This window comes from Oncorhynchus clarkii, chromosome 16, assembly GCF_045791955.1.
Source record: "Oncorhynchus clarkii lewisi isolate Uvic-CL-2024 chromosome 16, UVic_Ocla_1.0, whole genome shotgun sequence".
NCBI lineage: Eukaryota > Metazoa > Chordata > Actinopteri > Salmoniformes > Salmonidae > Oncorhynchus > Oncorhynchus clarkii.
The window spans coordinates 37343729-37361359 of NC_092162.1; the positions used below are offsets into that span (position 1 = coordinate 37343729).

At 43.8% G+C, this 17631-nt stretch overlaps 1 protein-coding gene and 1 pseudogene across 1 annotated transcript in view; one reads left to right on the forward strand and one right to left on the reverse strand.

Moving 5' to 3' along the window:
• Positions 1-239: 239 nt before the first annotated feature.
• LOC139367306 (serine protease hepsin-like) lies at positions 240-1706 on the reverse strand (annotated as a pseudogene).
• A 963-nt stretch (positions 1707-2669) lies between these two features.
• Positions 2670-17631, forward strand: part of LOC139368382 (sodium channel protein type 8 subunit alpha-like) — an 84944-nt gene continuing 69982 nt past the window's right edge. Inside the window, exons 1-2 of the mRNA XM_071107178.1 lie at positions 2670-2776; positions 8389-8721. Of these exons, the coding sequence (XP_070963279.1) occupies positions 8446-8721 (276 nt within the window). The 5' untranslated portion in view covers positions 2670-2776; positions 8389-8445. The remainder of the gene's footprint in view (positions 2777-8388; positions 8722-17631) is intronic.

A 17631-nucleotide genomic window follows, 5' to 3' on the forward strand; every position in this document is an offset into this window, starting at 1 on the left:
TGAATAAATTAACCCCTTTTTATAATGCCCCATAAGCAGACATATAACGCCTTAGTTATGAGACAGGTATAATGCATGGGGTAAGCACAGGGAGCAATTATTTTAAAAAAGTTCAAAAGGGGTTATGTCCCAAATCGCACCCTATTTCCCATTTGCTCTGGTCAAAAGGAGTGCACTATAAAGGGAATAGGGTGCCATTTTGGACACAGTCACATGATGGCCATCTCACCTGACATGTGTCAACCCCCCCCAGTCTCAGAGCCAGCACAGATCATACAATTCCTGATGTAACTGTTGTACCAGTCTATCCGATTACAAGTATTTCTCTCAATCAGCTTCTCCTCAACTTCCTGCAGTATGCCCATCGGCTTTTCTAAAGAGAGACCAGACACACATACTGTATTCATCTACTGCTAAATTCAACATTCAGCACTGTTGTGCCCTTGAGCAAGGCTCTTATAGTCTGGTCCCAGATCTGTTTGTGCTATCATGTCAACTCCTTGTCATGATGGCATAAACAGTTTGGTACCCAGGCTAAGGCTCTTAACCCCTAAACTGCTCTCCACCCAGGGGCACTGAACTGTGGCTGATCCTGTGGTTCTCTCAAATGGGTGTCTTTGTGTTATACGGGGGGGTTGAGAGCAGTGCAGGAGACCAGCTTCCGATGTAACAGTTTGATTAATAAAGATAATATTGCACTGCATTGTAATTTCCTAATAGATCCCACACAATCCTTTGAAATAAGTGCTGCCCCAGCTACTGACAAAACACAGGTTGAGGTTTAAATTGAATTCCTCCATCTCGTCTTCCACTGTACAGACAGGCTGGACAAAGTCAGTGTACTCCAGTGGAGAGCAGAGACGGAGAAGAGGTAGGTCACTGGAGAAGCTGGGGTGGTCAAACTCACGAGTTCGGACCTCTGTAACATAGCGCTGTTAGCACATTGAGTTTTGCCAACATGCGTAGACTGGACATCCTATGGGGTGAAAAGAGCAGAAAAGAGCAGAAAAGAGAGTTGGGGTGAACAACAAAAATGACTGTATTTAACAGAAAAGTGATAGCAGATTTTTTTACATTGAGCAATGACTAGGAAAAATGGCAGCATGTGTGTGTCGGTCACTAATGTCATTTCAAAGTGTTATAGGATTGTCTTATTTGGCCTAAACAATTAACAAAATAGTAATCTGAAAGGTGTAGACAAGCCTGCATGTATCAGTGGCACTGTCAATTACCTATCTCAAGTAATTATACCTTTATGACTTTTTTGCATTTATCTGCTTTACAGTAATTCCTCTAGCCTATACCAATATATATGTGTGCTCTTGCCAACTACATTGCTGTCGTTGTCCAGCCAAACACATGGCGTGACAATGAGTGACAAGGAGTTGGCATGATAGCGCAATCAGACTGGCATTCAGGCTAGGATTTATCTAATAAAAATATATACTAAATATAGGCTGCCTATTCTTGCAGGCCTGTAAATGACTCACGGAACGACTGTGAAGCAGTGAGCACCCAGAGGTTGTTGAGGATAGTCCCGCCACAGAGGTGCCACGACTTCACCTGCACGCTGGCCTGCCAAGGCCAAGCACCACAGGTGCATCACGCCCTCCAACAACACGTGACCCTCCTGGAGCGTCTGCCAACGCCCGCTGTCAGCATGCGATCATTAACAACACCGAATATTGGACGTTTAGAATGTACATTTATGTTTCAGTTCAAGTTTTGATTTATATTAGAAATGGGGAAGATCTCCCATGTGTCAGTTAAATAGAATCAGCGTTCGCGTCATCGCCTCGGAATGTATTGGCAACTTTGAGACCCATTCAGGCCACGTTCAAGCATCATTTAGCGCCGGCTCCAAGTGCAAACCCTAGCCTACTCGTTGCGAACAAGTCTACGACTTACTTCCCGGTGCTGAAACTTCAGACAACAATACACTTATATACAGGGCACATAGAAAGATTCCAAATGCCCTAAAGTCCGTTATTTGAGTGAGGAAATGTAGGCTAGATGGACTAAACAGACAGGTGGATCCAATCGGGGGTTCATTCATTGATTCCTTCATTGATTGTTTCAAAGTGTCGACATTGTGACGTAATACCATGTTTGGTCACTCTTCAATTAGTACTGCAGGCAGAGGTCACTTGAGTCAATAACCTACTAGGCTTGTAAAAAAATGGGGATAATGTTGATACCCTTGAACAATGTTATAGGTTTATCCTACCATAGCCTACAATCTAATTTTAGGCCCAATTTCAAGTTTCTCATGTAATCATTTTAGTAAAATATTCCTGTAGGTCTATACCAACAACTCATTACTTTGCCCACCATGTACCATGTAAGCCGCGTATCATCCATCAGAAATCTTACAAGACTGTAAAAAGTGGTCCACACCATGTTCAGCTGATATGGCTTGGCTCATTCAGTTGCCGTGCCTATGTTGAACGTCTTATAGGCTAGTCTTTTTTTTTACGATTTCACATCTCGTGGAGGTATTTGAGCAAATGTTAGATAACAATTCACCTGTTTATCATAGGCCTATTTTTAAGCGAAGATGAATGGTGGTGGTGGTCACTGATTTCTTCAGTGAAAGGCACTTGGCGACACTCCCTTACATTTCTGCTGAGAGTCATCAATTATGCAGCCAGGGTAGCTGCAAGTACTGAGAGGGAAGATAGCAGCAACAATATGGCGACAACCGCAGTTTCTCCCGAATCTTTTCGACATCTGCAGTCCAACAACGCCTTTCTGGGTTCCTTGTAACGCTTATAAAGTAGGTGAATTCTTAGCTTTTTCTAAAACGGTTGCATGTTTTGACGAATCGGTTGGTTATAGTCTGTCAATAGCCTTATAAAAATGTCGCAGAGCCGCTCTCTGACCAGCATTTTTTTTGTTGCTTGAATAGGCTGCCTGCCAGAGCCTAAACCAGATTCCCGTTATATTTAAGCTTAATCGATATATTGCTAATTTCCTTCACAGAGCTAAACATAATATTGTTCAGATAAATAGGAAAAATTATGAGGTGATGATGTCCCCGATTTTGACTGCTTAAAAAACTAAACGATTACATTTTTTAAATGTATGATTATCAAACGAAAATGAATGATTTCGTGCTTAAATTTGTATTTATTTTCGTGATAGTTATGCCACGCAGCAAATATGGGCCAATGTATGGCGATTAGAACCAGTAGCCTAGCCTAATGTGATAGCCTAATTCTCTCCTCCACCATGCATTAAAAAAAATCATCCATCTATTCTAGCCTATTCTAACATGTAGGGGGGGAGGGGGGGGGGGGGTGTTGGTACCAGAGCCTTTCAAACGGTGCCGCTATCCTTCACACCTCTTTTTCATCCACCTTTCATCTAAAAAAATATATAATCAAAGCAAGAATCTTATTACCGTTGTAATTTCGTTGCATACACATACCCTGGTATCGACCTGGTGGTCGACATGGCTTTACGGGTGTGGTAGCCTACATACTGTATCTCCTTCCTTCAAGGAGCCTATTTTAGGACTAGGCAGCGTGTTAAACGCTCAGAATATCCTAGAAACACTGAATTATTGGAGAAAATGATGGAGAACAATATTTTTTTCTTGAGTCTATGATGTTGATGGCGACAAGGTAGGACTATGTGTTCGAGATGGGACTTTTGCTCCGTGGAAAAACCTGAGCATAACATAGAAACCACCCACTGCAGCATTTCGCAGTGTTTCCTAGGCTCTGATGGGCCGCACTTTTGGGTAGGCTGCTGCTAAACGTGTGCATCGCAATATATCTGCACGATGCCTATCATGCCTTATTATGTAAAGCCTACAAACCGACTTTGTAATTCGATTGGCAACGATAGAATGATCGATATTCATGTTTATACATCAGAACAAACACACCATTAAAGCAATAGCTCGCCTATTGCGCCTGTGAAAATGAGATTAGATAACAACGATACAGTGGCCTAGTGTGCATGTCTTTGCCAGGGAGATTGGTGTCATTGAGCTTATAATATAGTAAACAATAGTATAAACTGAAATTGATAGGGCCATCGACTACCAGGAATAATGGCAGGTGGTGCAACAACCCACAGAGACCTGCCTGCTTCTTTACAGAATATAGATTGCCATCATACCATGACGCCGAATGTGTAGCCTAGGTTATGTTTGGAAAATGAAAGGGGTGGTCATTATGTAAGGGCTTTTTAGGTAGCCTAAGGATATTTGGCCACCGGTTTACCTGTGAGACACGGTCGTTAACGGGAAAAGCTGCATGGTGCTCTCTGTCTGAAATGGTTACATAAAACATGCTGGTGCACCGCTACTGGATGAAACAAAATGACTGAAAAACGGTTCATTTCGTATGTCCCATTGGGTCCAAGTAAGAATAGAATGAGGGATGGTTGCTATCACATTATGCTGATGCATAGCCTTATTTTACACCAGCCAGTGTGTAACATTTAAGTCGGTAAGTAAACGCTGTAGCCTAAACAACCATCATGTGCTTTTTGATCTTGCTTGATGAGTTAAGTGTTTGTTTTATCAACGTGACATATTTCATTATCGGATTATACCACACCTGCAGCCCATATCCTTGTTAGTAAACCATTACCCTGTAGCCTATGTCTATAGGCTCATGGCCTGTATGCATCCCAAAATCTTGTTGTCTTGTTTGTCCTGTCATCTATATCCCTTTTGAGTGTAAAGCAATAACATAAAAAGAGTGACGAAGTTGATATCGCATTAAAACGGCTATTTTGTAACCTGATATTTCAGCCGCTAGTCCCTTTCCTTGCTCGATCTTGTGGTGCTGAAATGGACAGCGCCCGTGAGAAGCGTGAGATGAGGGATTGGAATGCAGCTTTCCTTCTCTTATCTCCGAATTTCGGCTGCAATATGAGATTTTAGCATTTTCTAAGTGTTTCATGAGCTGTAAGGTTAGTTATGTTGTCAATCCCTGTAGTTAGTTATATTGTGTGAATGCGAACAACACAATTATACAATCTCTACAGTGGACGAGCATTCAGCATGAGAACAAACCCTGACATTTTTGTCGTTTGTTGAATCGAATCTTTCATTTGAAATCGTGAGATTTATACAACGTTATTCATTGCAATATGTTAGCAGGAAGTTTTGATATTGACAGGTTTCTAAATGATAAATGATAGGCCCATTTTGGATGTAGGCCTGGGCCTCATCCTCCTTCGACCTTCTGGGTCTGATGAGAGATCTGATTCAGAGGTTAGATATAAACCTATACAGAATGTGTAGGCTATAGACTGTACACTGTACCATTTGTAAAATGTGCGATTTGTTCTGATATGTGTTTAACATACCTGTAATCTGGACAGCATGATTTTGCTATATGGACAGAAGTACCCTCCTAGAGACGCTTTGAAATGGTCTTTTGACAGATGTGATGCCCCGACATGATTCTGTACTAATGTCATGTACGGTACAGTATCCTATTATGTGAGGTATGATGTGGGAAATGGATCTACTGAATTGCAACTGAATTGGGGCTGTTTTGATACTTTCTTAAGGAAATTCAAAGCAAAGGTAGTTATACTGTTTTGGGAACCCGTAAGCAAGCTACTGTAAGACAGTGCCAATGTAAGTGGAAGTTCCGGTCTTTTATTAGTGGGATTAAACTGTGTAGTGACAGTGTGTCAGAGTTTTGCTCTGATTAGGCTCTCTCTCTCTCTGTGTGTGTGCGCGTGCGTGTGTGTGTGTGTGTAGGCTCTCAATGTGTGCTCTCAGGCAAGGGAGGGACTGCTTCTGCTGTCTCATTCATCCCCCTGACCGCTGTCTTAGTATCTTCATCCTTTTCTCTTAAGAGTCACATGTCCCAAATGGTACCCTATTCTCTGCACTACTTTTGACCAGATTCCTATAAGCACTGGACTACTTTTGACCAGATTCCTATAGGCACTGGACTACTTTTGACCAGATTCCATTAAGCGCTGGACTACTTTTGACCAGATTTCTATAGGCACTGGACTACTTTTGACCAGATTCCATTAAGCGCTGGACTACTTTTGACCAGATTCCTATAAGCACTTGACTACTTTTGACCAGATTCCATTAAGCGCTGGACTACTTTTGACCAGATTCCTATAACAATGGACTACTTTTGACCAGATTCCTGTAAGCACTGGACTACTTTTGACCAGATTCCTAAAGGCACTGAACTACTTTTGACCAGATTCCTAAAGGCACTGAACTACTTTTGACCAGATTCCTATAACAATGGACTACTTTTGACCAGATTCCTGTAAGCACTGGACTACTTTTGACCAGATTCCTAAAGGCACTGAACTACTTTTGACCAGATTCCTATAACACTGGATTACTTTTGACCAGATTCCTATAACACTGGATTACTTTTGACCAGATTCCTATAACACTGGACTACTTTTGACCAGATTCTTATAGGCACTGGACTACTTTTGAAAAGAGCCCTATGGACACTAGTCAAAAGTAGGGCACTATGTAAAGGGAATAGGGTGACATTTTGGCTGCAGGCAAAACTACGAATACAGTATAGCCCTAAAAGCATGATGTCATCCCATGATCATGTAGCATCTCATGTAGCCATCTCATGTAGCATCTCATGTAGAATCTCATGCAGCATCTCATGTAGCCATCTCATGTAGCATCTCATGTAGCCATCTCATGTAGCATCTTTAGCTCTGTCAAGTAAGTGTCTATATTGTCAAACTAGGAAACATGACCCTATGAATGCACTTATGAGGCAAAACATTGTAAAACATTTTTTACCTTTAATCAAACCGGGAAAGACCCAAAAGGTAAGAAACCTCTTTTACGAGGGGAAGCCTATGAATGATAGGCTATGCATTGTGCTGCTGTTGTAAAACAGATTCTGTTGTACTATAGTGTGTCTGTGTATTCTCTGAATCAGCAGGAAATACAGGTCAGTGGAAGGTATTTCCTTACAGTTACACATCCCATTAGTCTGTTGTGGTCTGCTGGGTCTGTTGCCAGATGGGTCTCTTATTTCCTTTATTGGCACAGAGATTCATGACATGACACATTTCTATACTACTACTATACTACTATACCATTACCATAATATTATTGCGTTTTCTACATTGGGCCAAGCATGGTTAGCATGGATTGTGACAGTGAGAAACTTAAAAATGTCATAAAATGAAATGGCAAGTATTCTAATTCTATGCTTGCCATATGTAGACAATATTAGTGTTTTATACTGGGTTGGTAGTCAGGATGAAGCTCCTCCTCCAAGACGCTACCCAGCAAATCCTTTCATCATCGTAATAATATCCTTTGAATATTCATAATCCTTTCAGTAAGTTGACACATCTCTGATTTCAACACTCCTGAATCAACCACACCTTTTAAAAATGATGCAATTAGTATCTTCAATTGATAATGAGCACAAATAATATATCAATCTGAGTAAAACGCTATTGAGTAGTTTCTTTCCCCAAAATACTTATCTTTTAATAAATATATATTTTAATAAAACACAGGGTGTCACCTACAGCACTTAATGGCTTCCTCACAAATGGCACCCTGCTTCCTGTATAGTGGACAACTTTTGACCAGGGTCCATTGGGCTATGTAAACTATATAGTGACTAGGGTGCCATTTGAGATGCAAGCCAATGATCAAGACTACTTGTCATATCTATCATAGATGAAAGCCATTGACTCATATTTGTTCCTTCTTTCTACATCTGTAGTGTGTTTCGAAAATAGCAGCATCATTATTTGATGTTTTCGTTGGTATTTTTAGTTTGATGATCTCACGTTAAAACCCTTATCTCTCATTCAGTGTTAGTGTCTGGGGGCCCGTACCAAATGGTACCCTATTCCCTACATATTGGATACTTTGGACTAAGGCCCATAGAATTCTGGTCAAAAGTAGTGCACTATATAGGTAATAGGGACACATTTGGGACACACATTCCGTTCTTTTCTTCTTCTGTCAAGACTAGACTGTACTGGTCCATTTCTGTGATGGCTCTGCTGTGACAGAACTAGAAATACCTTCTCATGCTCTGAGGCTCTTCCTTACTGTAGACAAACAGGGAGAGAGTATCTGCACCCAAAATGGCACTCTATCCCCTATATAGTGCACTACTTTTCACCAGGGCACATAGTGCATGCACAAAAAGAGTTACACTCAGTAATAATAATGATAATACTTCCAGTTCATACAGATACATCTTGCTGTTATGATAATTAATGTATTACATTTACAAAAAATACACAAAATTATTCAAACCATTTAACATTTTATGCCTTTTATTTTCAAGAAAAATACATCAAAAACTCAAGGGCCTCAACTCCTCTCTTGGCTCAATTGTTCTTCTTTCTCCTCCTCTCTACTCTCTCTCTTTGGCCCCCCAGAGCTGGTTACAGTGGATGGTACAATACTTGACGACCAAGTAGCTGCAGGATGAAAACATGGCTGCACCCCTTATGGCACCACCAGGACCTGACAGCTTCAAGTATTTTACCGCGGAATCATTGGCTAACATCGAGCTCCGGATCAACGAGGAGAAGAACAAACCGCCGCCCAAGCAGGACAGCAGTCACCGTGACGACGACGATGACAACAAACCCAAGCCCAACAGCGACCTGGAGGCTGGGCGGAATCTGCCCTTCATCTATGGCGACATCCCTAGTGGAATGGTGGCGACACCACTGGAGGATTTGGACCCCTTTTACCAGGCTCAGAAAGTAAGTGAGAAACACACCTCGTCCGTATCCCCTTCTCTATCACACGCACACACACACATCCCTTCTTGCCCTTGCTTTTTCTCAACACCTTACATCAAAGATACAGTGCCTTCTGAAAGTATTCAGACCCCTTGACGTTTTCCACAGTTTACGTTATGTTACAGCCTTATTCTAAAATTAATTAAATTGTTTTTTCTCTCATCAATCTACACACAACACCCCATAATGAACAAAAAAAGGTTTTTAGAAATTTTAGCAAATGTATAAAAAACATACCTTATTTACATAAGTAATCAGACCTTTTGCTATCAATCAATCAAATGTATTTATAAAGCCCTTCTTACATCAGCTGATGTCACAAAGTGCTGTACAGAAATCCAGCCTAAAACCCCAAACAGCAAGCAATGCAGGTGTAGAAGCACGGTGGTTAGGAAAAACTCCCTAGAAAAGGCTGGAACCTAGGAAGAAACATAGAGAGGAACCAGGCTATGTTGGGTGGCTAGTCCTCTTCTGGCTGTGACGGGTGGAGATTATAACAGTACATGGCCAAGATGCTCAAATATGACCAGCACGGTCAGATAATAATAATCACAGTGGTTGTAGAGGTTGCAACAGGTCAGCACCTCAGGAGTAAATGTCAGTTGGCTTTTCATAGCCGATCATTCAGAATATCTCTACCGCACCTGCTGTCTCTAGAGAGTTTAAAACAGCAGGTCTGGAACAGGTAGCACGTCCGGTGAACAGGTCAGGGTTCCAGAGCCGCAGGCAGAACAGTTGGAACTGGAGCAGCAGCACGACCAGGTGGACTGGGGATAGCAAGGAGTCATCAGGCCAGGTTGTCCTGAGGCATGGTCCTAGGGCTCAGGTCCTCCGAGAGAAAGAGAGCGAGAGAGAGAAAAAGAGAGAATTAGAGATAAAAATATATAACAGACTGACCCTAGCCCCCCTACACAAATGTTGCAGTATAAATACTGGAGGCTGAGACAGGAGGGGTCGGGAGACACTATGGCCCAGTCCGACGATACCCCCGGACAGGGCCAAACAGGCAGGATATAACTCCACCCACTTTGCCAAAGCACAGCCTCCAAACCACAAGAGGGATATCTTCAACCACCAACTTACTATCCTGAGACAAGGCAGAGTATACCCCACGAAGATCTCCCCCACGACACGAACCCAAGGGGGGGGGGGGGGGGGGGGGGGGGGGGGGGGGGCGCCAACCCGGACAGGAAGATCACGTCAGTGACTCAACCCACTCAAGTGACTCACCCCTCCTAGGGACAGCATGGAAGAGTGCCAGTGACTCAGCCCCCGAAATAGGGTTTGAGGCAGAGAATCCCAGTGGAGAGAGGGGAACCGGCCAGGCAGAGACAGCAAGGGAGGTTCGTTGCTCCAGTGCCTTTCCGTTCACCTTCACACTACATCCAAGATGGCGTAGCAGTACAGACGTGTTTTGTTCGTCCTCTCGTGTACTTTTGTATTTTTTCATATTTTTTGTATATATTTAAATTTTATTTTCAATCTCTTCTTCATTTTAGTTCAATTATACCTTCCGGTAACCTGCCTCACCCAATGTGATACGGAACCGCTATTATTTTTAATTTCTAGACCTTATAGCAAGAACCATTTAGCCATCAGAAGCTAGCCAGCTAATTAGCTACAAGCTATTTAGTCATTGTTAGCCACTGCTAGCGGCCTTTACCTTCTGCACAGGTACCAGCCCTTTTTTTAGCTTGGATAATACTCGCCAGCCTACCAGTAACGGACTGTCTCTCCACTACAACGCCGGATTCCTGCCATAATCCCTGGACCATTCTCGTGATCTTCACAACTAGCTAGCACCCACCGAGTTACCCAGTACCGAAGCTATCCCTGAGGCCCACTTCCCAGCCTACTCAGTTGTTCACCCGGACTCCACCCAAACACGGCTATAACACACTACTCCACCGGATCCTTGCCGCAAGCTCTGGATCTTGGCACCGGATCACCGCTGCTACCGAGTGGCTATAGTGGCTAACGCCCCTGCCCCGAAGCTAGCACCAGTTAGCCGTGAGCCAGGTGCATCTCCCGGACAGAAAACTAAATTACTTCAACTACAATACCTCTTTCGCCATCTGGCTTGGATCCTTAGTCGACACGGCGCCCCGCCGCACCACCAAGACAGGTCTGCCGACGAATACTCTATCCGCTGTGCCTTCAACCGGCCTCCGTCGGACATCGGAGCAGACGTGTCTACTAGCCCCGGGCTACTAACTTTAAACGCCGTGTCGCCCGTGTGCTAGCGTAGTAGCTACTACTCCCGGTTCCATCTATTGCTGCCCCCTGGACCCTATTATCACTTGGCTACATACCTGATGCCCGCTGGACTGTCCATTAATCACGCTACTCCATTCTGTTTATTTAAAATATATATATTTTTTTAATCTGTTGGCCCCAGCCGCGAACTCAGGCTCTGTGTGTAGTTAACCGACCCTCTCTGCCCATTCATCGCCAGTTTACCTGTTGTTGTTTTAGCTGATTAGCTGTTGTTGTCTCACCCGTTGTTGTCTCAGTTAGCTCTCCAAATCAACACCTATGGTTACTTTATGCCTCGCTGTATATCTCTCTCATATGTCAATATGCCTTGTATACTGTTGTTTAGGTTAGTTGTCATTGTTTTAGTGTACAATGGAGCCCCAAGTTCCGCTCATTATACCTCTGATACCTGCTTTGTCTCCCACACATGCGGTGACCTCACCCATTATAACGAGCTTATCCAGAGATACAACCTCTCTTATCATCACTCAGTGCCTGGGCTTACCTTCGCTGTACCCGCACCCCACCATACCCATCTGCACATTATGCCCTGAATCTATTCTACCACGCCCAGAAATCTGCTACTTTTATTCTTTGTCCCCAACACTCTAGGCGACCAGTTTTGATATTCTTTAGCTGTACCCTCATCCTACTCCTCCTCTGTTGCTCAGGTAATGTGGAGGTAAACCCAGGCCCTGCATGTCCCCAGGCACCCTCATTTGTTGACTTCTGTGATCGAAAAAACCTTGGTTTCATGCATGTCAACATCAGAAGCCTCCTCCATACGTTTGTTTTACTTACTGCTTTAGCACACTCCGCCGTGTCTGAATCCTGGCTTAGGAAGGCCACCAACAATTCTGAGATTTCCATACCCAGCTACAACATTTTCCGTCAAGATAAAACTGCCAAAGGAGGAGGAGTTGCAATCTACTGCAGAGATAGCCAGCAAAGTTCTGTCATACTTTCCAGGTCTATACAAACAGTTTGAACTTCTAACTTTAAAAATGAACCTCTCCAGAAATAAGTCTCTCACTGTTGCCGCCTGCTCCCAGCTGTGCCCTGGACACCATTTGTAAATTGATCGTCCCCCATCTAGCTTCAGAGTTCGTTCTGTTAGGTGACCTAAACTGGGATATGCGTAACACCCCGGCAGTCCTACAATCTAAACTAGATGCCCTCAATCTCACACAAATCATCAAGGAACCCACCAGGTACAACCCTAAATCCGTAAACATGGGCACCCTCAGACATTATCCTGATCAACTTGCCCTCCAAATACACCTCCGCTGTTTTCAATCAGGATCTCAGCGATCACTGCCTCATTGCCTGTGTCCGCAATAGGCCCGCGGTCAAGTGACCACCCCTCATCACTGTCAAACTCTCCCTAAAACACTTCTGCGAGCAGGCCTTTCTAATCGACCTGGCCCGGGTATCCTGGAAGAATATTGACCTCATCCCGTCAGTCGAGGATGCCTGGTCATTCTTTAAAAGTAATTTCCTCACCATCTTAGATAAGCATGCCCCGTTCAAAAAATGCAGAACCAAGAACAGATATAGCCCTTGGTTCACTACAGATCTGACTGCCCTCGACCAGCACAAAAACATCCTGTGGCGGACTGCAATAGCATCGAATAGTCCCCACGATATGCAACTGTTCAGGGAAGTCAGGAACCAATATACGAAGCTAGCTTTTTCAAGGAGAAATTCGCATCCTGTAGCTCTAACTCCAAAAAGTTTTGGGACACTGTAAAGTCCATGGAGAACAAGAGCTCCTCCTCCCAGCTGCCCACTGCACTGAGGCTAGGTAACACGGTCACCACTGATAAATCCATAATAATTTCTCAACGGCTGGCCATGTCTTCCTCCTGGCTACTCCAACCCCAGCCAACAGCTCCGCCTCCCCCGCAGCTACTCGCCCAAGCCTCCCCAGCTTCTCCTTCACCCAAATCCAGACAGAAGATGTTCTGAAAGAGCTGCAAAACCTGGACCCGTACAAATCAGCTGGGCTAGACAATCTGGACCCTCTCTTTCTAAAATGATCCTCTGCCATTGTTGCAACCCCTATTACCAGCCTGTTTAACCTCTCTTTCGTATCGTCCGAGATCCCTAAAGATTGGAAAGCTGCCGCAGTCATCCCCCTCTTCAAAGGGGGTGACACCCTAGACCCAAACTGTTACAGACCTATATCCATCCTGCCCTGCCTATCTAAAGTCTTCGAAAGCCAAGTTAATAAACAGATCACTGACCATTTAGAATCCCACCGTACCTTCTCCGCTGTGCAATCCGGCTTCCGAGCCGGTCACGGGTGCACCTCAGCCACGTTCAAGGTACTAAACGATATCATAACCGCCATCAATAAAAGATAGTACTGTGCAGCCGTCTTCATCGATCTGGCCAAGGCTTTCAACTCTGTCAATCACTGTATTCTTATCGGCAGACTCAATAGCCTTGGTTTTTCTAATGACTGCCTCGCCTGATTCACCAACTACTTTGCAGACAGAGTTCAGTGTGTCAAATCGGAGGGCATGTTGTCCGGACCTCTGGCACTCTCTATGGGGGTACCACAGGGTTCAATTATCGGGCCGACTCTTTTCTCTGTATATATCAATGATGTCGCTCTTGCTGCGGGCAATTCCCTGACCCACCTCTATGCAGACGACACCATTCTGTATACTTCTGGCCCTTCCTTGGACACTGTGCTAACTAACCTCCAAACGAGCTTCAATGCCATACAACACTCCTTCCGTGGCCTCCAGCTGCTCTTAAACGCTAGTAAAACCAAATGCATGCTTTTCAACTGTTCGCTGCCTGCACCCGCCCGCCCGGCTAGCATCACCACCCTGGACAGTTCCAACCTAGAATATGTGGACAACTATAAATACCTAGGTGTCTGTCTAGACTGTAAACTTTCCTTCCAGACTCATATTAAACATCTCCAATCCAAAATCAAATCTAGAATTGGCTTTCTATTTCGCAACAAAGCCTCCTTCACTCACGCCGCCAAACTTACCCTTGTAAAACTGACTATCCTACCGATCCTCGACTTCGGCGATGTCATCTACAAAATAGCTCCCAACACTCTACTCAGCAAACTGGATGCATTCTATCACAGTGCCACCCGTTTTGTTACCAAATCACCTTATACCACCCACCACTGCGACCTGTATGCTCTAGTCGGCAGGCCCTCGCTACATATTCGTCGCCAGACCCACTGGCTCCGGGTTATCTATAAGTCTATGCTAGGTAAAGCTCCGCCTTATCTCAGTTCACTGGTCACGATAACAACACCCACCCGTAGCATACGTTCCAGCAGGTATATCTCACTGATCATCCCCAAAGCCAACACCTTATTTGGCCGCCTTTCCTTCCAGTTCTCTGCTGCCAGTGACTGGAACGAATTGCAAAAATCACTGAAGTTGGAGACTTTTTATTTCCCACACCAACTTTAAACATCAACTTTCTGAGCAGCTAACCGATCGCTGCAGCTGTACATAGTCCATCTGTAAATAGCCCAACCAATCTACCTACCTCATCCCCATACTGTTTTTGTTTTATTTACTTTTCTGCTCTTTTGCACACCAGTATCGCTACTTGCATATCATCATCTGCTCATTTATCACTCCAGTGTTAATCTTCTAAATTGTAATTATTTGCTCCTATGGCCTATTTATTGCCTACCTCCTCATGCCTTTTGCACACACTGCATATAGATTTTCTTTTTTCTACTGTGTCATTGACTTGTTTATTGTGTTATTGGCTTGTTTGTTTACTCCATATGTAACTGTGTTGTTGTCTGTGTCACACTGCTTTGCTTTATCTTGGCCAGGTCGCAGTTGCAAATGAGAACTTGTTCTCAACTAGCCTACCTGGTTAAATAAAGGTGAAATACTTTTTTTTTTTAAACACTCAATCATAGGACCTACTGAAGAGATGAGTTTTAAAGGTCGAGACCGAGTCTTCGTCTCTCACATGGATAGGCAGACCATTCCATAAAAATTGAGCTCTATAGGAGAAAGCCCTGCCTCCAGCTGTTTGCTTAGAAATTCTAGGGACAGCAAGGAGGCCTCTGTCTTGTGACCGTAGTGTACGTGTAGACATGAACGACAGGACAAAAATCGGAAAGATGGGTATGAGCAAGCCCATGTAATGCTTTGTAGATTAGCAGTAAAACCTTCAAATCAGCCCTAGCCTTAACAGGAAGCCAGTGTAGAGAGGCTAGCACTGGAGTACAGTGGAGTACTGGAGTACACTGGAGCAATATGATCACATTTTTTGGTTCTAGTCAAGATTCTAGCAGCCATGAGACTCGAAATTGAGCTTAAGTGCATCCTGTTTCCATTGATCATCCCTGTGATAAATTCAATTGATTGGACATGATTTGGAACACACCTGTCTATATAAGGTCGCACAGTTGACAGTGCATGTCAGAGCAAAAACCAAGCCATGAGGTCGAAGGAATTGTCCGTAGAGCTCCGAGACAGGATTGTGTTGAGGCACAGATCTGGGGAAGGGTACCAAAGCATTTCAGCAGCATTGAAGGTCCCCAAGAACACAGTGGCATCCATCATTCTTAAATGGAAGAAGTTTGGAACCACCAAGACTCTTTCTAGAGCTGGCCGCCTGGCCAAACTGAGCAATCAGGGGAGAAGGGCCTTGGTCAGGAAGGTGACCAAGAACCTGATGGTCACTCTGACAGAGTTCCAAAGTTCCTCTGTGGAGATGGGAGAATCATTTATGCGACACTCCACCAATCAGGCCTTTACGGTAGAGTGGCCAGACGGAAGCCACTCCTCAGTAAAAGGCACATGAATGCCCATTTGGAGTTTGCCAAAAGGAACCTAAAGACTCTCAGACCATGAGAAACAAGATTCTCTGATCTGATGAAACCAAGATTAAACTGTTTTGCCTGAATGCCAAGTGTCTAGTCTGGAGGAAACCTGGTACCATCTCTACAGTGAAGCATGGTGGCGGCAGCATCAGGCTGTGGGGATGTTTTTCAGTGACAGGAAGACTAGTCAGGATTGAGGAAAGTATGAACGGAGCAAAGTACAGAAAGATCCTTGATGAAAACCTGCTCCAGAGTTCTCAGGACCTCAGACTGGGCAAACGTACACCTTCCAACAGGATGATGACCCAAACACACAGCTAAGACAACGCAGGAGTGATTTCAGGACAAGTCTCTGAATGTCCTTGAGTGCAGCATTGATGCCCGGACTTGAACCCGATCGAACATCTCTGAAGAGACCTGAAAATAGCTGTGCAGCAACGCTCCCCATCCAACCTGACATAGCTCGACAGGATCTGCAGAGAAGAATGGAAGAAACTCACCAAATACAGATAAGCCAAGATTATAGCATTATACCCAAGACTCAAGGCTGTAATCGCTGCCAAAGGTGCTTCAACAAAGTACTGAGTAAACGGTCTGAATACTTATGTAAATGTCTATTTCCATTTTATTATTTTTTTTGCAAAAATGTCTAATAACCTGTTTTTACTTTGTCATTATGGGGTATTGTGTGTAGATTGAGGGAGAAATAACTATTGAATACATTTTAGAATAAGGCTGTAATGTAACAAAATGTGGAAGAAGTCAAGGGGTCTGAATATTTTCCCGAAGGTAAGCAACATAGTAAGCAACATGACTCAGGTCCTGTCCTGTGTAGAATGAGTCAGCTTCTGTGCAGGTTCGGCATTGTCAATGAGTTTTAACCTTATTCAGTTGGTTTAGAGGACAGGATTCCTGTCATCGATGGCTTTGGTGGTTTTGACAGTTTGATGTCAGTATAGATATTTTATGCATATTTAAAAAAATATTTTTATATCAAAATACTGACACGCTGTCCAGTTGAGATATTTAATTAAACCACATAAAGGGGTTGTTCAGTCACATGATATACTGTAGCTGACACATTTACTGTAAGGCCCACTTTGTATATATTATTATTCAATTCCAGATATTATAAACCCATGACACAAATGATCATGGCATCGTGTAAACTGGTGGTACAGGAGTTGCTTTTTGGCTCGTGATTGGTCTGTGCACAGTAGCTACTAGGGGTGTAACGGTACACGTATTCGTATCGAACTGTTCGGTACACGGTTCTTGGTTCGGTCCGCACTGAACCCGAATAAATACAGAAAAACTCAAGGGCCTCAACAATAGGTCAGCCTAGAAAATAATATATACAGTTGAAGTCGGAAGTTTTACATACGCTTAGGTTGGAGTCATTAAAACTCGTTTTTTCAACCACTCCACTATTTTCTTGTTAACAAACTATACTTTTGGCAAGTGGGTTAGGACATCTACTTTGTGCATGGTAGTACCCAGCAAACGGGTAGTACCCACAAACCAAAGCATAGATTTTCAATGAATTGGCCAAAGCACCCTGTGCGTACTTAACAGTGACAGCCATTCCCATTGCCCCAGAGTGGGAGATGTACCGTTCTACAGACACGATCATGGTGCATTTGAAACCAAGTGGGAAGTGGGAATTTACCACAAATGATTGGTAAAAATCCACTTGAACGGCTCTAAAACTGGTAATTACTAGTGGGAAACTCGTCTATCATCTTGAGCACCCACTTCTCCCACATGGTGACCTCTGACGTCACCTA